This window comes from Hyalella azteca, unplaced genomic scaffold (assembly GCF_000764305.2).
Source record: "Hyalella azteca isolate HAZT.00-mixed unplaced genomic scaffold, Hazt_2.0.2 contig16599, whole genome shotgun sequence".
Taxonomy (NCBI): Eukaryota; Metazoa; Arthropoda; class Malacostraca; order Amphipoda; family Hyalellidae; genus Hyalella; species Hyalella azteca.
Genome location: NW_025946415.1, coordinates 272,493 through 294,929, shown reverse-complemented (window position 1 = coordinate 294,929; position 22,437 = coordinate 272,493). Strand labels below are relative to the sequence as shown.

Genomic DNA, 22,437 nt, shown 5'->3' with positions numbered 1-22,437 from the left:
TATTTCCGATTACGCATTCATTTAGGGGGGCCCTCAATTTTCTTGTGTTATGCAATAATTCGAGTAAATAAGAAAAATATAACTCAGTACTCACTGCAGTGAGTGACAGAGAGCGCATTTTCTCGTCGACGAAAACTTGAGGTCGCGGACGGACAGACAGACGGACGGTTAGACGGACGGACAGACGGACGGACGGACATGTCGAGCACAATAGCAGCTTTTTTCCATAAATGAAAAAATGCGCTAAAAAGACTTCTAGAGTCGCAAGATATTTACTTTTCAAATCAATTGATATGTGTATCGACGTTGTGTCTCGTAAATGACAGAAAAATATAACCTTTTAAGATGACGCCAATTGGAAATTTAAATAATTCAGTGGTAATGAACTATGGAACTGGAACGGGTCCTGACTGACACTGTACCTCCGCCTTTCCCGTCACCTATTAAGCGCATTGAGGGTACCGTCATGCGCTGCATAACTTATTGTTGTCCAGTTCAACAATAATAACAATCTATAAATAAAATAAATTAAAGTAATCTTTGAAGCAATTGGAGAAAATGTTTTTTTACATGTTAGAAACTGCCACACTCGCAAACTATAGCAAGCTCATACATAAGGTTTGCTGCGTTAGACGCACCTTTTTCATAGCTACAAAATGAGATTAGAAAACGAAAAAAACGATTTTTCATTTATATTCTTTTGGGTAGTGAAAAATTATTTCTGTACTACTCCTTACTATTGCACATTAGTACTACTTACGCAACACGTAACTTCTTGTACGTAAGTACAAGAACTACTAAGACGTCGGGAACACCTCGCTGGCATACTCGTACCCTTTACCAGCCCCCCTGAAAATTTTCATATAATTTTGTTAGCCTAATTACTTCATAGTGAGAAAGTTACTTCTTACTCCGAAATTTTACCTTAATCTGATCTATATACAGTACTATGTCATCACGATCAAATTTTTCGGGGTTCAATTAAAATACTAAATTTAAGAAAATTAACAACAGTACATGAGATCAAGGGCGCATGACGCATTCATTTAAAAATAAAACTTGTCGGAAATGTCCCTATAAAATAAAATAGTTAAGGTGATTGTGATAGCTGAGAACAAGAATATATTTGAAAACATCTCAATAGAATTTATGATGTATAATCGGCGATTTAAGAAATTCGATACATTGGACTACTTCTAAACATTTGCTAATGGAAACGAATCAAACCAACTTCGAAACAAACTTATGGAAAACTATTAACCTACTAATTTTGGTATTTAGAGTCTGAACACAAAACGAAGCATTCTTCAAACATAAAGGACAAGATCACTTCAATATTCTGAATTACGTCTTATTTTATTTGTATTTTAGTGTCTATTCCTCTGCGTTTAGCTTTTCTATGGTCCATCTTCTCTGAAGCCTGCTATATGTCTACGCGTTGGCGTTATCTGAGTTCTACCTTATCTTTATATTGGCTGCCTTAAGTTCTGTGTCTCCCTCATATTTGCTACGTCAAGTTCTACATCGTCTTCGCATTTGCTCCGTCATGTTCTACGTCGTCCTGATATCTGTTAGGTAAATTTCTACAGCATTCTCTCTCTTGCTTCGGCAGGTTCTACGTCGTCCACAACTTTTGCTAAGCAAAAATTTCTGTCGAACTCTTCTTTTACGCCAAGTTGTAAGTCTTCATCACTTTTGCAGAAAGTTCTACGTCACTATCTTTTGCTTCAAGTTCTACGCCGTTTTCATCTTTCACGGCAAGTTTTACGTCGGCATCATCTTTTGCGGTGGTAAGTTCTACGTCGTCTTCTTGTTTGGCGGCAAGTTCTAAGTTGTTTTCATCCTTTGCAGCAATTTTTACGTCATTTTTATCTTTTGCGGTAAGTTGTACGACGCCTCTGTCTTTATCTACAATAACTTCCATAATTTCATCTGTCTGGTCTTCCCCTACAGACCGCGGGTCGTAGGAGGTGCAGCTGGGGAAGAAGCAACACGGCTGACCTCTGTCAAAAACACAGAAGCAAATGCAGAGCTATGCTTGGACTTATCTTAAACACTAAAAACATGTAATAATGACAGGATATATATTAAGCAGTTATAAAGAACTAAGATAATGAGTTGCATGAAAGTCAGTTAAGTTTAAACTCCGCTCCTGTAAAACCTGACTTACGAGCCAAGTTGTTCACTCTCACTGAGAGTCTGCGTTAAGGGGCAACCCGTTGTCTCCGGTAGGAATAACATGGAGAAGGCTGATACCGCTGCCAGGATCCCAAACAAGAGCAGAGGAAGTGCGGGGTTTAATTTTCCCTGTAAGCATAAGCGATGTACCAAAAAAATTTTGAATTGAAACCACTTTAATTGTTTAATTTCTTATATTAATATCATGCAGTAATTAATTATATATTATTTAAAATATTGCCATCTCTGAAATTTATTTGGTTGCTTAACATATTGAATTGCGATGAACTCACATTATTTTATTTGATTAGAGATTAAAACATTGTATTGATATTTTACAATATTTTTGTAGGTATAGTGCCTATTGATCCCATAATATTCTGTTTATTATTTTTCAATTAATTTCAGGTACAATACCAGCAGGTCGACTAGTGGAGCTATGACGCCGGCGAAACTAGCAAACACGGAACAGCAGCCGAGCCCTGTGCTGCGGTGCGACGTCGGGAACACTTCACTGGCGTACACGTACAGCGCGCTGAACGCTGCAGCTGCTCCGAACTTCCCTATGAGGCTCAGCACCACGATGACGGTGGACGCTTCTGCAGTAATGGGGGGGTAGGTTAAGCTCAATTCCTTCATTCTAGTTCGTTACTCCAAAATGAAGAAGCACTAGGGAATGGATGTTGATTATCTGCTAGTTAAGACTGGAAAGATGTAAATGCTCCAGGCTGAAAGTGTCCGGGAGTCGTTTGTGGACACAAAGCTTCATTTGTTTACCAGCAGACATGGTTAGCTTTTAATCCGCTGTGTTCCTGTGAACTTTCCTGAGACGCTAAGTCAACAGCTTATACAGCTTATGTGTCACGAGTTTAAAAGCTCTGTGTGCGGAAGTACTAAGTCTATGAAAGGGACTGGCACCTTAATAAGTCCCCAAGTAATAAGTCTATGAGAGGGATGGGCACTTTAGTAAGTCCCCAAATCGCTCGCATCGAGCATGCGCACCCGCCGCCATGTAGCACTCACTCATTGTTATAGTTACTCCGACCTTGACGGTCGAAGTCTGACGGTCGTATACCAGTCTGTACCTCTGTAGTGACTCTGTAGCGTAACAAACCTGTATAAATGCAGGTTTTGGATAAAAAGTGTGTGTACTCATAGCTCACATGTCATCGAATACCTGTCCTCAGATTAAACCTAAATACCATGTTCATATGCGCGGGGCATTCATCTATTACCCCAACAGTTACACCTTGATATTGCCTCCTTACAAAAGTGCCTCCCGAACATAGGATTTTCCCTTGATAAAAGGCTACGAAAAGTACGAATTTAATAATTTCTTGGATGGACATTTACAGATGATGGAAAGCTGGATGGTTCCATTAAAGTTAACTAAATTCAACAACGTTACAGTACAGTATTGCAAATACCACGAGTTCAAGCGATACTTGATGAATTAATAAACCGAAAATTTGGCAGCGGATCATAACCCAATTTACAAACAAGTTTCGTCATTTTACCCTTTCTTAACTAATATATCTATTACCTTCCATGCAGGTACAATTCTACATTAACTTCATTTAAGCCTTAATAAAATATCAAAGTTCATCTCACCGGCAGGCAGGAAGGCAGTACTGAAGCAGCCAGCCCCGGCTATGAGAACCGACCCCACTAGACACACTTTGTGACCAAGTCTCATGAAAATTAAAAATGAAAATTAAAAGAAAAAAATTAAAATATCGATTACGAAATACGTTTGAGTTGTCAATCAAAACATATTGTAAATTTGTTAAAATTTACAGTACCTTATGTGTCAACCTATCTTCAGAATGATAATTTGATAATTTAGAGACATATTAGCTGCAATACTGTGAGGTAAGAGGGTATCAAGATGATGTACATGAAGTGCATAATGAATTTTGTGACCCACCATCAAAGTATGGCTAAAAAATAATACCTACGGTGACCTAATCAATAAGTTTTGCATCACAAAAACCTATAGTTAAATGAAGTCTCTGAATAGCAAATAAATTACAAGTCACCTGTCGAAAACAATTGTCATTAGAAGAGTTGCAGGTATTTCGATGAGCATCGTGGCGATAAAATTGACGAAAATGTTTCCATCGAGGTTGCCAACGTTATTAGAGATGCCATAGTAGACCATCGACGTCGTGAACCTGAATTCATAATTCAGTGTTTTCAATTAAATCAATATTAATAAATTTCACAATTCAGTGTTTCGCAGACGTCCGTATAGATCACTGAATTGATCTGAATTGAGCCACAGAAAGTGGCTGAACTTTATCAGTCAGTTTAAATAAAACTAAAAATCTAACGTATGTCTATGACTTCTTATATTGTGCGTAATGTCAGTCAATAATAAGTTCACGTTATGCAAATTTAGAGTGAAGTGATGGGAAGAAGTTTAAAGAAATGTTTTTCTACCAAGTATTGTTTATAAACGTCGAATCCCTCAGTTAATGCACAGTGCGTTATGTTAGGCTACGATTGGTATTACATTTTTATTGATTTATTTTGAGTGCTAAATTTTTATTTCAGGTTTATAATACATAAGAACCAACTTACCAGGCATAGAAAAGAATCAACGAGCGCGTCCTCATATATGGCGTTTTCAGTAAATTCAAGACGTTTTTGCTTTCTTGTTTAACGTCATCAGGTGACATATTGGTCTTCTCTTGCTGCAAGGAAACAGTCGATCGTCTTGTCAAAGGTGACATCTTATCTAAAATATTAATAATTGTTTATGTCAACAAATAAGAACATACAAAACGATATTCTAGTCGTATACGCACTAGTTAATTACAAGGTCAAGTGTGCTATCCTGTCAAAATTTGGCGAGCCTGGCGAGCCTGAATTAGGAACCGCCTAGGACTCGGACCGAACGTAAATCAGCTTCTCTATGTCCGCTTTTTGGTCTACATTCCGGTCCCCGAATCTGACAGCTACCAGAGCCTGGTGAGGGGACTGAGGGGATTCTGCCAACTCTTGCCCTACTCTCAGGAGACCATAAAGTCGGCCAGGAGGTTCTGACTGGTCGCTGTTTGCGATCAGTTGGCCAACTGACCCAGATTAACTTTGCGCCGAGTGTAGTGACTATTCGGCCGAAGCCTAGGCGGTCCCCGAATTTTGTTAGGGATAGAACACGACATGGCGGTAAGATCTTTTAGATTATTGAGTGCATCTGGGTAAAGTCTGTTCTCTGTATAGACGAGTAGGCGTCCAAAATGAAGTACTTTTTTATGAACAAATCATAATTACCAGATAGACGATATCAAAATTAGAAATTTTGTTAAACTTGGCCATTTTTCGCACGATGATCTCAGCCTCCTGCTCACGCCCTTGAGTCATCAGCCAGCGCGCGCTCTCCGGTAACACCCTGCGGCGGAGAGAATCTCTACAAAGCTTGTTGAAAATGTTTAATTAATCTATAGACTCGGAAAAATATGATGGTGAATGTCTCAATATAGATGCATGTGGGTCAACCAGTCTGGTCCGGCAAAGTTTCTACTGGGGTAAGGTACCGCCAGGTCAAGTTTTTTTTTACCTTTTTAGCAATATAGTAAAAAAATAGTCCGGATGTTCGGAATTGAAAAAAAAAAAACTGACCTAACTGGACCTAAACCCTATAGAAAGGCCTCTTACAACGTAATGAAGGGTTATAAACGCAACAATAACGCAATAACGCAACAATAACAATATGACTTTATATATACAGTATATAAAGTCATAAGTCCACTTTACCGGACTTTAATAATTTTTTTTTTGCTAAACTGCAAAAAATATATAAAAAAAACCTGACCTGGCTAGAAGTAACCGGTTTTTAAGTACAAACTAATTGCAGAGTTAATTACCGGACTCGATTTTATCCGGTTTTGTACCCCCTGTCCGGTAATGTTACCATTTTTGTCCGGTAATTGTTCGAAATTCCTATATATATATATATATATTATAAGATGGCAGAAATTTCTTGATTATATGCGTACAATTTATGACCAGAGAGTGCATTTGAATTTTCAAGTAGTTGAACAATTCTTAGATGACGTTGGTAGATCGAAAGGCATTGGAGTATTTAGACTAACAACCACGACATTGAGACCGTCTCACCTGTCATCTTCAACCTGGAGGGCAGAGAAGCCCCCTGAGACAAACTCACAAAACTGTCGCTCGCACCGTGCTGGAGAAACCCACCAGCGTAATCATGCGGAGGTGCACAACATTAATCGACCAACGATTGCTGGAACCGTCTTAATTTTGAATTTGACCCCAGCTATCGATTTCCAAGCTACCGGATTTGTCTTAAATAAAATATGAGATTGTTTGCGTAAGGACTTTCTGGCTCGAAATTTTTGTGTTGTATCCTATTTACGTGTATTATGTACTTATGTCCAACCAAATTTCACTATTCAATGCTTCTCTTAACTTGAAAATGAATGTTGCTACATTCGAAACGTCGTTAATATATTATTATTTGCTAAATCTGCCTTTTGATCTACCAACGTCATCTAAGAATTGTTCAACTCCTTGAAAATTCAAATGCACTCTCTGGTCATAAATTGTACGCATATATATTAGAATGTCGTATTGTATCCACTTTACTTTTGATATGTACTTCTGTCATTTCAAATTCAATTTCAGATGTTGTAAAACCTTCACCAGATTGATAATGAAAATTGTATTTTCGAAACGTCGCAATCTATTAAAATGTCATTCGGAAACCTGCTTTTCGATCTCCCGGCTCCAGCTAGAAATTTGGTTCGACTCATTGAAAAGACGAACAAGAAGATTGTAAATAAAAAGCATGCTCTGGTCTTCAATCAAACTTGCATAAAAGAGAAGCTTCTGCCGAACTACACCAGTAGCTGATACCCTGAACAAACATAGGCAGGGATATGGTATCATGCCAGGAGCAATATATAAAAATCCTCACCAGTAGCTGATACCCAGAACAAACATGGGCAGGGATAAAGTATCATGCCAGGAGCAATATATATAAAGCCTCACCAGTAGCTGATACCCAGAACAAACATGGGCAGGGATAAAGTATCATGCCGGGAGCAATATATACAAAGCCTCACCAGTAGCTGATGCCCAGAACAAACATGGGCAGAGATATGGTGAGCTGCAGCATCCGCCAGCGCCGGATGAAGATGGCGTAGACGCCGACGGCCGCCTCGCCCAGAGCGAAGCTTACGCTGATCAGCAGCCCGACGACACTGCGGTGCTGCTGAGGCATGTATTCAGCACCTGCTGGGGCATTTACTCAGCATCTGCTAGGACATGTACTTAGCAGCTGCTGGGATATTTACCAGCACCTGCTGGGGCATTTACTCGGCACCTGCTGGGACAGGTACACGTGAACTTCGCGTGTCTTTTCACCAACTGTTGTTGATTTAACTTCCCAATATTTGTACTACCTTCAGTGTCAAGCAGCATCAATAGTATTGTCATATGTATTCATATTGTAGTATTGTTCACGTCCTGTTAACTGATATTCATATTATTCTCAGTAATTGATGTACAACATAAAATACGCTTGAAATCGTCAGTCTGATGATCTTTCGTGTAACATAAAATTAACTCAGTTTTCAAAATTCAAAGGCGTTTACATATCAAGGTGCTATTTTCTCGTTCTAACAATTTCATTATTAAAAAAATATATTAAAAGAAAATAAAGTGTGAAGTTATACGCACAAATAACGAATATAATTGTGTAGACTGAGATGCCGCCGAAGCCTGTGAGTAGCCTCAATAGGATGAGCATCACGGGGCCTGTGGATGCCGCCCCCAGCGAGCTCCCCGTCACCAGCAGCACCAGCGACAACATGTGCGTCAACTACGCGCCAACTCGAACTTATTCTTCATTATTACAGGATAATTCTAAATGAGCTAGCTAATTTATTAAATTTGTATATATTTAAGCGTAAATTCAAAATGAATAATTTATACAGCGATGTGCAGAGAAAAATTGTCGAGCGAGAAAGCACATCTTCTGTTCTGCATCGTAGCAGTGATACGGTTCTTCAGATCGATCAGGTGGTCTTGGTGGCCAGAAGTATAGGAAGTGTAGAGCCAGATCTTCATTGCAAAAGAATATTTTCAAATGTGTAAAAAGACTTTGATTCTTTCCCCTTTCATTTGTGTATAAAGTATTCATTTTGAATTTACACCTAAATAAATACCAATTTATTCAATAGGGTCCATCATTTTAAATTACAATTTATTTGCATTATGAACCGAAGTTAGCGCATACGTCGGGATTTTACTTATGACCGTAGCTTCTAAGGAAGGATCATTTTCTATAGCAAATTAACTATTGACGGTCGCTTATTAGGTTCATCATTTCAAAACGGAAAGTTTGTCGTCGGACGTTCTATCTGCCTCATAAACTAATTCAGATTCCATATGTGCGAAGGATGGTACAATAAATCAAGCAAAAACTGAGAAATTCCACCCATTTTTAGTATATATATAATCTCGTGGATAAATTGGTAAAAGTTTGTGTTTTTGAAGCCTGGAGCCTCAAATAAAGGGGCCGTTCGGGTGACTACCCACGTTAATTAGCGTGCCGGGAGGAAAGGATTGGATCAAAAATTGCAATTCAATTTTTAATTGGACAATTTAAATTTAATTGGGAATGAAGGAAATTCTTCCCTACTTTAAAACTTGCATCAAATGCGAGTTCTATGCTTATCGTAGAATGCAGTTTAGAATAGTTCTTTCTTCGATTACATAACATAAAATAGCATGTTGATCTCGGCGCTGAAGTGTAGGCCTGATGTGGCCCGTCGCCGATTCTTTTCCTTTTCGTGCCTTGTTCACAGAAGATCTAATATCGTTTCATTTGACCAGATATTTTCATGACTGACGATAGTTTGAAGTAGCTACTAGACTTCCACCGGGTTCGATATGGTGCTAGGCATTTCAAATCTGAACATATATTTTTCCATAGCTTTATCTAGTCTGTTCTTGAACGCGTTCATACCTGGAGCGCCAACGATGTCATTGGGGAGGCTGTTCCACATGTCGGTGATTCGAAGCGAGAAGAAATTTTGTCGCGTGGAGAAGTTGCAGCGCAGTTATTTAGTTTATAACCGTGGCCGTTGGTTTTGGTTCTTGTTTTAAATTCTAGTAATCCTTCGGGGACCTTGTATAAACTATGAGTATACTTGTATATTTCAATGAGGTCCCCACGCAGACGTCGCTCACTGAGGCTTGGAAGCTTCATAATCTTCAATCTTTCTTCATAGGACTTGCCCTTCAAGCCTGGAATTATCCATGTTGCACGTCTTTGAACATTCTCTAGTAAATTTCTGTCCTTTTCAAATCTCGGTGACCACACAACGTTTCCAAACTCTAGATTCGGGCGCCTGACGGCAACAAACAACTGCTTCAACGCTTCTGCATCTAGGAACTCGTATGAGCGTCTGATTAGTCCAAGAAGTTTGTTGGATGTGTTAGCTTGCGTTTCAGCATGCTTAGAAAATTTCAGCTCCTTGTCGACATAAACTCCGAGATCTTTTTCCACACTAGACTTTTCAATCATTACAACCATGTCTTCTCATACTGTAATCTTGCTGTTCATTGTTTTCCCCGAGGTGAAGTACTTTACACTTGTCAGCATTAAACTGCAGCTGCCACGTATCAGCCCAGTTAACTAAACTGTCAAGATCATCTTGTAATTGCGCTTTATTTGACGCATCCTTCACTTTATTATAAACTTTTGTGTCGTCGGCATACATGGAGCACACGCTGGAGACTGCTTCTGGCAAATTGTTTATAAAAGCAACGAACAAAATAGGCCCAAGAACACTTCCTTGTGGCACGCCACTGCGCACTGATACCCAGTCTGACACGGTTCCGTTAATACTGACACGTTGTCGTCTACCTACTAGAAAATATCTGATCCATTGGAGTACGTTTCCCTCAATTCCCAAAGACTTCACTTTACGCAACAACCGCTCATGCGGAACACTGTCAAATGCTTTGGCAAAATCGAGGTACAATGCATCCACTGGCTCCCTTTCGTCCAGCAGGCGAGTCCAATCGTTTAACGTAGATGATAAGTTAGTGGTGCAGGATCTACCGGCGATAAAACCATGTTGACAATCTGATATGAGATGGTGAGCAGTCAAGTGATCGATAATCCTATCCCTAACAACAGATTCTATTAGCTTACAAACAACACTTGTCAGACTGACAGGGCGATAGTTGCCGGGGCTGCTTTTGTCAGCTTTTTTGAACAATGGTGTAACTTGAGCTTCTTCCCAGTCGGACGGCAAAGAATACTGTCAATGAAATGTTTGATTTTGAATTTAATTTTGAAAGAATATGTTTGATTTTGAAAGAATACTGTCAATGGGCCGGCCAGAACGGTTGCTAATTCTCTGAGCAATCTGGGATGGAAGCCGTCTGGTCCACATGACTTGTTGGGATTTCGAGCTACCAGGCGCTTTAGAACCTCTTCTTCGTGTATTTCAAAACAAATTAACTTCGAGCCGACTGGGCGCTCCTCAATATCTGGAATACTGTTCAAGTCCTCATCTGTGAACACACTGCTGAAGAACTGATTAAGAACGTTAGCCTTGCCCTCATCAGAGGAGATCTTTCGTTGGTCTACTTTCAAATCAGATATACCGTCCTTTGACTTACACTTCGAACACGGACTGTTCTAGCCCACTTTTGGGTTTTTTTCTCCCCAAGATATGCCCCCTTATGGTTTTTTTTTGTTTTTTGCGTTTTTCAGAGTCGATTGAGGTTAGGTTGGTTAGGAAAAGTTTTTTTTTGTATAGAAAAATAATAGAAACTTGACCTAACTGGACCTAACCTTGATGATTGTTTGTTGAAGTTACTTAGTCTAGGTTTTTTTTACTATGAATCTAGGTTTTTTCTATTTTTTTTCTAGTTTTTTTTTGGGTTGTCTAGGTTTTTTTCCGAGTGGGCTCGACTTTTCTAGGTTTTCTTGGTTTTTCTAGGTTTTAGCCCACTTCTGGTATTCTGGTATTCTGGTATGGTCCAGTATGACCCTTATGGTAGCCCTTATGGTACTGGTTTCTGGTATTTATGACCCTTATGGTCGTTAAAGTGGGCTGAAAAAGCCCACTAAAGGTCGTTTTTTTAGACTGGGCTCAGCCCACTAAAAACCGGGCTCAGCCCACTACCAGATCCATAAAGGTGCGATTACCATAACTTCTATGACTTCAAAAAGAAGGCTTTCGGATTCTTTTTTTGCATTTTTAGCAATATTTTTTTCGAAGTTTTTCACTGCAGTGCGACAAACTTTTTTAGCTTGATTTCAAGCTCTGGCATATAGGTTATAATCAGACTCGCTGCGAGTTCGTAAATAACGCTTGTATGCTTCTTTCTTGGTCTTTAGTTGAGTCTTAACTGCACTGTTCATCCACTGGGACTTTTTGACTCCCCCAAGCGTAATCTTGAGTACACAGGCATCAACTGCAGACATAACCGTGTCTTTGAGAAACGACCATGAATCAGCCACATTCATGTCCTTAATACAGTCCGAAATATTCGCCGCATTCACTGTTTCACGGAGTTTATCATAGTCGCCTTTCGCAAAGTTCAAACGTTCACGCTTCCGAAGCGTCTTTTCTGCACAACACTTAATATTGAAAAACAATGATTGGTGGTGGCTTTTGCCCAACGGAGCCTCGTGGCGGGGCTCATCTATCATTGATTCTTCGCTAGTAAACACAAGATTTAGAATATTTGGGGTATGTTTACCCCTAAAATAGGTTGGCTTGGTGATGTTCTGGATTAAAAATGAGTCTCGCACAGACTCCAAGAACAAGGATGCTGGGTGATTCTCATCTCTTGGAGAAGATTCATCTGCCCAGCCTATTTCTGGATGGTTAGAGTCACCAACGATCAACGTATGCGACCTTCTGAATGACATGCTCGGTAAAAGGCTGTTTAGTACTTTATTGTTATCAGAGGAGCTGTTAGGTGATCTGTAAATGACCCCTATGAAAAGGCTATCTTTGCCTTTTAGAGTAAGTTCACACCACACTGATTCTCTAGCTGATTGATGCTCTGCAGATAATTTAACTTGCTGGGCCCCATAAGAGGTTCTAACCCACAGAGCAACACCTCTACTGCACTGCTCTTCATTTAAGTTATGAAAACAATCAAAACCTGGCAGCTGAAATTCAACAGGTAAAATTTTCCCCCCGTGATTTTTAGAGAGTGTTTCTATAATACAAATAATGTCTATACACTCGTTTGCGATCACAGTTAACAGTTCACTTTTTTTATTCAAAACGGAATCCGAGTTCGTGTAAAAACATTTTGAAACTTCTTGTGCACTTTCACTTTGATGTATGCGGTTACATCATACATTATTTACAGGCCTTGATCTACGGACATCATTCCTACTAATTACTTGTCCTCCATCTCCTCTGACTGTCCGTGAGTAGCCGGTGTTGTCTTGGCAGCTTGGAAGTGATTGACCTGATTTTCCGTGCCTTTCCGCCTGATTCTCTCCTGCCACTTCTTGCGAAAAACCGCCCTTCCTAGGGGGGGAATCTTTCTTAAAAGAAACTGACTTGTAATCAGCGGATTCTCCAAGCTTTCTCGCTGTTTTCAGCGCGCTCCAGACCTGAGCAGAATCCTTTACAGTCACCAGCAGAGGTATGAAGGTGTTGCCAGCGGCATCCTTCAAGCGTAGCCTCTTGCAAGATATAACATCAATCGATGTGTTGAGTACCTTGCTGCAACAGTCTACAACAAAGGCCGCGTCATCCATCACTCGGTCCTTCGCATCAGATGCGTTACTTTCAGGAATCCCAAACCAGACCAGGTTGGCCTTCCTACGTTCTCTATCAAGTAATTCACGTGAGCTTTCACTAGCGACTTCAGATAAGTCAGCTGTCTTTTTCTTTACTTTCATTTCTTCCATATTTTTCAATTGAGCCTTCACTTCAGTCAGCTCATTGCATAGCGAGCACACTTTGTCACTCAGCGGGCGCACCATCTCACTCAAGGAGTTTACTACATCATTTAACAATTTCGACTCATGGCCGTGCTCTTCAATCGACTCCTCTCTTTTTCGAGCACCAAGAGTTGATTTTTCGCAATCACGGCAAAACCAATGAAGCAATTAAGATTTCTGGAGAAATGAGTACTCCTTAGAGTTCAACTTCGAACAGCTGATACAAATGAGATATTCGCTTTGTTCACAGGTGACCGTCTGGACTTCGCTCAGAGAGATCTCTTTGCAGTACTTGCAAACTTTCATCTCTAGCTGGGCTGATTTGGTTTTATTTTTTATTCTAGAGGCCGTAGAGGGCTTTTCTCCAGAGACCGTAGAGTGCTTTTCGACTATCTTTTTTATTTTCTGTCCAGCCATTATTAAATGCAACTAGATCTCTTGAACGAAGAAAAGGACGGAGAGAAATACAGAAAAGGTCGGAGAAACATACAAAACTGAGTTGAGTTGAGTATAGTAAAGTTCCCTAAAAAATTTCGGCTGGAGTAACAGATGAGCTGCAGCTGGCGAGGGAAAGACAAGGGGTGACTTGGGGGAACAAGGGATCGACGCGTGAAGCGGGTGGAGAGGGGGAGGTGTAGAGTGGGGAGGGTATAGGAAGGCGAGGCCTGAGCGTCTCAAGGCACCGTTGTTCTCCGTGACAGGCGATCGACGAGGGTTCACAAGAAGTTACAAACTTTCCCTCGATTCATGCACGGCATTTATCGGGAATAAAACACTTGTACTAGCCGTTTTTCTCACTATTCGCACAATTTTTACTGAACTGCACTAAAATTGAACCTTTCACTGAAATCATTTCGGTACAAATTCGAAAGATAAGTCAAACCGGCATAGTAAAAAGTGAGAATTTTGGGACCCGCAAACACTACGTCCTCGATCACGGTCAGAACTCAACTCCCAAACCGATCAGCATCAATATTATTTACTCGATTCAGTATTACAGGATTAAAGGAATTAACGAACCCTAGCAAAGTCAGGCTAGTATTTTATATCAACAATTCTGTGGGTGTGCCAGATCTCAACCCCATAACTCACCCTCCTGCCAAGCCTGTCCGCCATGACGCCGCTGGTGATGGCCCCCAGCATCATGCCGGCGTTGTAGGCGGACGTCGTCATGGATGTCAGGAAGGACTTGTCGCACACCAAGTCAAACTGCAGCGTGATCTCGTAATAATTATTTTTTATGTCCGCATAGTGATAATTATCATAACGTCAACGTGAAAAAAATACAATATCCTAGGCATAATTTTGTGGCAAATTTACAATAATGTAATGTATTCACATAATCTCATGATAATCTAATAATGTCGGGTTGAAATCAGACCCAGAGGATCAACTGATGCCTTGAACACGTCGGGCGCGCGTAAGTATTACGGCGCTTGCGATGCCGTACCATCATAATAACCATGAACAATTTTGTGTGGAAGAACCCATGAACTGTACAGACCAGAATTATTTGTTGTCCTTATTTATAACATCACAGACACCAATGAGGATTATTGAAAGACGCAGTGTAATTGATCTATGGTCACGCCTATTGAAAGGTCATTCCGACACCCATTACCACTCTATGTACCCATCACCAATCACCACTCTATTTCACGTCAAATTACCACGTCACTCTCACGTCCATTGTCACGTCCATCGCCACGTCGTTCTCTGACACATTGTCACGTCCACTGTCATGCAATTCTCACGCACATTGTCACGTCATTCCCAGTGTCACGTCGTTCTCACGTCCATAGTAGTGGAGGACTGGAAGAGCTCGTGGTCGTACACCCAGCCGTGGTCGCAGCTTCGCACGTCAGCAGCAGCGAAGTGGTCGGCCTCGCACGTCGCGCCCCCAGACCGCGCCTCGTCCTCCTCGTCCCGCCATAGAGACGCTAGTATTTGGACGGGTCTTGATGCATACTGAGAAGAATATGATAAAAAATTGATGAAGAAGAGGAAATTTACGCAGATCTCTGTTTTAAGGCCCTGGTTGAGGGTCGCGAGGCTTCGAGCAGGCTTGGCTCTTCCCTATGCGTTTCTTCACAAATTAGAATAGACTTTACTCCACTCGTAAATGAGATGGCGATATGGCTTTTTCCATGCTTACCCAGCTATTTATTTATATGAAGCGACCAGTAACAAAAAATATGTAAACTTTGTATTAAAAGAGTTTTAATGAGAGGAAATTTCAAGAAACTTTGAATATTATTATTCATCAAGTCTGCGACTTTTTTTTACTTTTTTCGAGATGTAAACGGACGGTTGTAATTTTAATTTTCCATTGAATGGTGTACTCGGCATTCCTTGATCAGCCTCTTTGTTGTAAATACTCTTTCTCGAAAAATAGTTATGATCGAGCCTGCTGATACGCGGAGGGAAAATCCCGCATACTAGCTGCTCAAATGGAGGCGTTGTTGAAAGTTTGAGGGAAAAGAGACGTCGTAAATTACTCGACTGTCAGTTCACGACGGGTGGTATGGTGCCGGGAACTCAATGAGAGGCGAAAAATAATACGTGGTCGGTGGTCGGCCTAGTCCAATTTGTTATAGCCGACCGTTGGCCATTCCTCGGCCACCTGGAAGCGACCAGTTGCCGCGAGAAAGGGGCTGGCTAGGATATCATATTACAAAGAGTACAAGCTCGAGGGTAGCGACTGGCCGAGCTTCGGGCAGATCAAGGATTTTACACGATGGTCGCGAAAACCTCGCTCTCAGACTTCGCTCGGCTGTCAATCAGGGCCTTAAATAATTGGTAATTCTTATCTTCATTGAAGCCATTTTTATGAAATGAATATATTTATATCATCGAAGATACTAGGGTTATCATATTGAACGAGAATGTAAAATCTGAAGCAGGTATTAATTTTTACACCTAAAAACGCGATAAGAGTTGAAATTTGTTTAAAAAGAGTATAGGCTTCAGTTTCTATGGCCTGTACTTATATTCAACGTATATTATATTTTCCGCAAATTATTTTACGGACAACATTGACCATAGGATGCCCCAGTCCCTCACATTAAAGGCAATCGTCTCGTTGGTGAGTGGGGAGTGGTATTCACATTTGTCCCACTCGTTGTCTTCTGAAGGAGTGGTGAAGTTGAGAAAGTCGTCTTCGTAAGTCGTGTTCGAGGAGTCGCATGACGGCACGTAACATCTGCCACGAAAGCCAAACATTCTTTGTTATTACTGTGGATTTTAACGCTAGCTACCAAAAACATCTGTAAAAAAATTTTTTCAATTGGAACAGTTTTCAATGCGATTCTTCATCAATAAAGTGTCACTAATTAATCTAAGACCTAGAATTATAAATTTTTTTAATTATGCAAATATTTTGCAAAGTGATTTTTCGAGCAATTTGTGCGAGTCTAGAAGCGCTTAATGTCATTCATAGTCCTCGTATATTATATAATTATATAATTACCAGCAGAATTCTTTCGTATAAACATTAGTTCAAATAACAGTTCTTCATCAAAACAATATGTGAATATTTCATTCGTTGATCGAAGAACTACCAATATAACGCAAAGGCAACCGCAATGTCAAGCGCATGTTTGAGGCAAGCAGATGAATCAAATAAAAAACGCTCATCCTGATCTCGTACCGAGCGAGACAAGTGATCGTGATAATAGACAGCCTAGTCAGAGAAAACAATCTCATCTTGAATGCCTCTCAAGTGAAACTTATTATGATCGTGATATTTTATTTTGCAACTGAAATCAACAAACCATCGTCTCACTTCAGGATTGACTGTAAAATGTAATTTAGAGCCGGTCAAATAACAAGTGATCTCACGTGCATGTCGATCCATATATTTTTTATGCATTCGCATGTTATTCACTTGTCGTTTTGCATTATTTGTTTATATTAACATTTTATTTTAATAGAATTCCAAACATTAAAACCACAAAAAACTCGTTCAAAAACCGATCAAAGTTTTGATGGATAATCTTCATATAAACATCCTGTATTGTTGTCCGCCTTGTCTGAATATCATCTAGTATCTTCTGTCTTATCTGTTTCCTGACCGCAAGTTTCGGAACGTTAATTCCATAACTCTCTCACGTTGTTCAGCACCTTTAGTGCCTCACGTGGTTTATACCCTTCACTGCTCCACTGTAGTTCATTTCCTTCATTGCACCGCTGGTGCTCATCTCCTTGAGTGCCTCACTGTCGTTCATCACCTTCACTCCTCTATCATTCATCACCTCCACTGCCACACTGTCGTTCATCACCTTCCTTGCCTCACTGTCGCTCATAACCTTCACTACTCTATCATTCATCACCTTCACTGTCCAATATTGTTCATCACCTTCACTGCTCTGTCATTTATCACCTTCACTGCCCTTCTGTAGTTCACCAGCTTCACTGTCCCACTATCGTTCGTCACCTTCACTGCACTATCATTCATCACCTTCTCTACCACACTGTCGTTCATCACCTTCACTGCTCTGTCATTTATCACCTTCACTACCCCTCTGTAGTTCACCACCTTCACTGCTCCACTGTCGCTCATCACCTTCATTGCTCTGTCGTTCACCGCCTTCACGCCTTCACTGTCGGTCACCACCTTTACAGTGACAATATGACAAGGTGGCTAAATAGTACAATACACACATCGCCACTTCTTTGATACTTATTTTCATGTTTTCTGGTCCAAACTCAATGTTCTCCAACCCTCTTCCGCTTGGCAGCTCCTGGAGAACTTCAATTTCATTCTCCTCCCTTGAGTAGCGATTTTTACTGAACACTTATTCAAACTGCGATCCCAGTAACTCACACATGCCATGGTCATCTCCGACAATGACTTCGTTATCCTTAAGCGGGCCCACTGGCGTCTTTATTTTAGCCTTGGACTGAGCATATTTAAAAAAATACTTTGGGTTCTCTTTGATGACTTCAACCACTCGCTCTTCCGTGGCTTCTTCTTCCACCATGTGCGAGTCCTGCAGCCTGAGTTCAATTTCCTTGTGCAAATCTACTAGTCTCTGTCTCCTCATATCACCAGTGGATTCAGCTATTTGTTTATTTAATTGCTTGCGTTTTCTCATAAGGATTCGTCAGTCTCCCGGAATGCTGCGGACTTTGGGCCTGTTTTTCTCGGGGTATGACGCACACATACCTGTGCTAGTTTCTCACGCAGTTTTGTTTAGATTTCCTCAGCATTCATCTAGTGAAACTCCGCTCTCCAATAGATTTCGTCAATTTCATTCCAAATTGCCACCCAATCCTTTATTCGATTGTGGAAGTTAAGTCCTGCCAGTCCCTTTGGGGTATAGACCTGGGCTGGGTTTCAATTCCATTGTTGTTTCCACCATCATTAAGCGATGGTCAGACAGTGAGGTTTCTTCAACCCGAACGTCAATCACTATTCTTTCATTATTTGTAAAGACGAGATCGTGGATATTGTGTTCTCTTGTCGGCGAACGTACCTGCTGACTGAGCAAGTGTTCCGCAGCAAACTTCAAAAGTTGGGCTTCTTGACTTGTGTCGCGGTCATCGACCTCTAATCCGTCTGGGCTTGCCCGAAGGATTCGTGAGAGATTAAAGTCCCCCCAATTATCAAGCTGGAGGCTGGGTCACCCAGTTCAGCCACCCTGGTCTCTATTTTCTTGAAGTTTTTCTTGATATTTTCATGCGGACAAGCAGGTGGTCTGTAGACTGTGGCTACACACAGGTCAAACTTTTTTGCGTGGAGTAGCACATGTACAGCAAAGCCGTCAGAGTTTCGAGATTTCGATCTCAATTCTACAGTGCTTCTTGCGAGGAAGATCCCAAGATTGACAATTACTCGGGAGCAAAGCCAGGCACCACCAATTTTGTGCACCAATAAGCCCTGAATCGAACGCCTTGGATCTCTCCGGACATCCACCAATCAGCCGTGAACCACTCGGCTTTGTCTTCCTCCGGCCTCGCATAGAACCTGCCGTGCACCACCAGGCAGCGGATCGAATCTTACTTCCGGGCATCGTTAAATTACGTAATTTTACGTTCACCGCATCTAAGGTTGGGTTTCAGCGAGCATAGTTCGGTTCCAAAATTTATCGTCCTTCGTCAAGTGGCCGTTTGACCATTTAAGAATGTTAATTCCGAGAAGAGTTTCACAGCGTCCTTGGGTGACGTATCAGTCACCAGCGAATACCGAGAGCATCGTAGCCTCGCATGCGTCAGTGCCATAACTTGTGACAACGTCACGCAAAACCCCAGTGTCATTATCGCTACTCCTGACACGCCGTAGAGACTAATACTGCAGGCTCGAGTCTGGGCAGCCGATCGCGCAGGGTCTGGTAGACCGACAACGGTATTACCGATATTATCGCGCCAGTGTCAACGATACAGGACTCGTCCTGCCCATTAATAGACACGACAACATCAACCTGGTTCGAATTCTTCGACGCTCCGTCAAGCGCCGAAGTTTTTTATTCCTCGGAGTTGGAGGCGTCATTCCCCCAGTGAGTCTTCATTTCTTGACAGACAACTTCAAATATAATTTCTATGATGGCCACACGGGTTAACAGTTTGAGAGGAGCATTACCGCAGTAAACGCGGAGAGGAGCAGTAAACATACTACCGCAGGAGCGTCGAAGTAAACATACTACCTATGAGCAGAAGTGTGGGAGTATACATACTACCTATGAGCAGAAGTGTAGCTAGGTGTTAAGTGTTAACATACTACCTATGAGCAGAAGTGTAGGAGTAAACATACTACGTATGGGCAGAAGTTTAGGAGTAAACATACTATCCATGGCAGGAGGTTAGGAGTAAACGTACTACCTGTGGACAGGAGTTCAAGGGTAAACATACTACCTATGAGCAGGAGTGTAGTTCAGGAACGAATCTTGCAACGCGGGCATGCCCACAAAGAAGACTGTGAGGTAGCTCAGCGCTGCTATCAACAAATGCGATCGTCCGAAGCTGCCTAGTCTGTTGAGCGTAGCTTCGACGTCCATCTGGGCCATGCTTCCATGAATCCAGACTTAAGTGTGGACTCTTCGATCAATTTAACTGATGAATATTATTCTGTTTCAGTTTTAAAGTGGGCCTGATGTTCATTGAAAGTAGAAACAGCCGGAGCGTAATTTGAATTAAGAATCAAATCTACAAGCCACTGCAGAGACCTCTTTTATGCTGGCCTGGTCAGCGCAGCAAAGTAAATTTTCTGAACCTTTACTTGACCCACTGCTAAGCCTTAAACGTGCCCTAAAACAACTCCTAAGTGAATATTGAATATTATAAAAGAATTTTTCAAGTAAACTTCAATCATTAATTCGCACACAAAAATTACCTAAACTTGGGATACGAAGCACACGTGATTAAATTTTAAAGGTCAAAACTGCATTTATATCTTATGTTTTGAATTGTAAATCTGAGCTTTGCAGCTGCAAATGCGATTGTTATGTTTCAAATAAATTAATAGAACTCAAACTAACTTATTGAGCTTGGTTCGCATAAATCACCAGTCGCAATTATAGAAACTAGTTGAGAACGCGGAGAGAATCGTAAAGTTGTGACACAATGAAAACGTAACAATCGAAAGACTGGCATGGCTTATCGTTCCTCGCGTCGTATCAACAAAACAGAGCTGCCTATCTTACCTATCAGTATTTCGAAGATACCGGAATCTACCAGTGGTTAAAGTTCAAAGTACCAGGATTGGAGCAGAAGTGCGGGTTCAATCCCAGCTTAGTGCGCCAGTTTCTGGTCAAAACCGGCGATGAGACCGGGCAGTACAAAACAATACAAAATGGGAGCAGTGAGTTGCGAGTTCGAGACGGCAGCAAACTATTAATATTCTGCGATGTTGAAAATCAGCGACAGGCCCACGGCATAATAAACGCTCAAACCGTTTTTTTATTAATAATAATATTATTATTATTACCAATATTATTATTGTTATTATTAATGTTATTATTATTATTAACATTATTATTATTATTATTAATTTTATTTGTATTATATCAAGATATTTCTCAGCACTGTAGAGGGCAGTGTGTGTAATTAAACTCTGATGTATGTTAAAGTTCATTGTTAGTATATTGTCTACCTCGGAACATGGTTAAATATATGTAGGACATGCTATGGGAGAAGAATAAATTGAAGAAATAGGGACGGCAAATATTTGTTATTACTACGGCCAGAAAGTTTTCATGTGGACGCAGTGAAGAATATTCCCTGCATTCAAGTACGCGGTTATTGATCTTCCTGCTGGCACCAACATTTGAACAAATAAATTATTTATTTATTGGTATAATCAAGGATTAATTACCTCGATTCAATTTATTAAATCATTATTGAATGAAAAAATAGACTGTTTCTGGAAAGAATGGTGAGAAAGATGAATTTACATTAATTATTGTTCGCACCTAATAGTTTGTATAATATTAAGAGAGTTATTTTTCTATAACGTTAACTTTAAGACACATGTAACTGTTGACGCGACTATAAAATACTGTGTCATTTTTTGAAGACAAGAGGACTATGACACCGCCACTATTTTGTGAGGAAAAATGCCATGCATATAGTTCATAAAATAACTTGATTGCACCTCACGTAAAGTCAGAAACATAATTTACTAAAGGTCTATTTTACGTCTAATATAGGGTAAACGTTCTAATCAATACGCAGCTGACAAAGGAAGGTTGATATCAAGCACTTCAACGCTTTTTAGGCCTATGTATTTCAACGTATTTTAGGCGCAGAAATTATTTTCCCTCCTTTAGAACATTCGCATCAACTTTTCCCTGGGCACTGTTGTCCTATAACATAATAACAAAATGATATAATAGTCAAGACTGCAAGAAGGTTTACTCTTACTGCTAGTAAAAAATTCTAAGCAGTGAACATCACTTCAATTGTATCATTATATCTTCTTGTCTAATAATGCCATTCTAAGCTGTGAAAATCAATTCACTTGTATCACTATACCGGATTGTCTAATGAAGTAATTTTCAAGTGAAATGCAATCATCGTTATGCACGATATTTTGGTTATGGCTGAGGACAGCAGAGTCGAATGTTCTGTGTTCTAGGCGCAGCCTGCCGGCGCTTTCAACGTCTGCACATATAATTCCTTTAAGTTCAGGTTCATTTATCTACTCCGTGTTTAATTAATTCCTCTAAGTTCAGGTCCATTTATCTACTCCGTGTTTAATTAATTCCTCTAAGTTCAGGTCCATTTATCTACTCCGTGGTCAATTTATTCCGTGGAGTTCAGGTTCATTTATCTACAAGGTTAGCTTATTCCGTGAAGTT

At 40.5% G+C, this 22,437-nt stretch overlaps 1 protein-coding gene across 1 annotated transcript; it reads right to left on the bottom strand.

Moving 5' to 3' along the window:
* Window positions 1–1,475: 1,475 nt before the first annotated feature.
* On the bottom strand, window positions 1,476–20,702 carry LOC108666423 (organic cation transporter protein). Its single transcript, XM_018153298.2, has 13 exons — window positions 19,994–20,702; window positions 16,205–16,343; window positions 14,936–15,109; window positions 14,234–14,350; window positions 7,888–8,029; window positions 7,272–7,440; window positions 5,455–5,572; window positions 4,762–4,874; window positions 4,218–4,352; window positions 3,790–3,869; window positions 2,596–2,777; window positions 2,171–2,307; window positions 1,476–2,003 (listed from the first exon to the last, which is right to left on the bottom strand). The coding sequence occupies exons 1-13, from the start codon at window positions 20,143–20,145 to the stop codon at window positions 1,667–1,669; spliced, it is 1,995 nt and encodes a 664-aa protein (XP_018008787.1). The 5' UTR covers window positions 20,146–20,702; the 3' UTR covers window positions 1,476–1,666.
* Window positions 20,703–22,437: the final 1,735 nt, after the last annotated feature.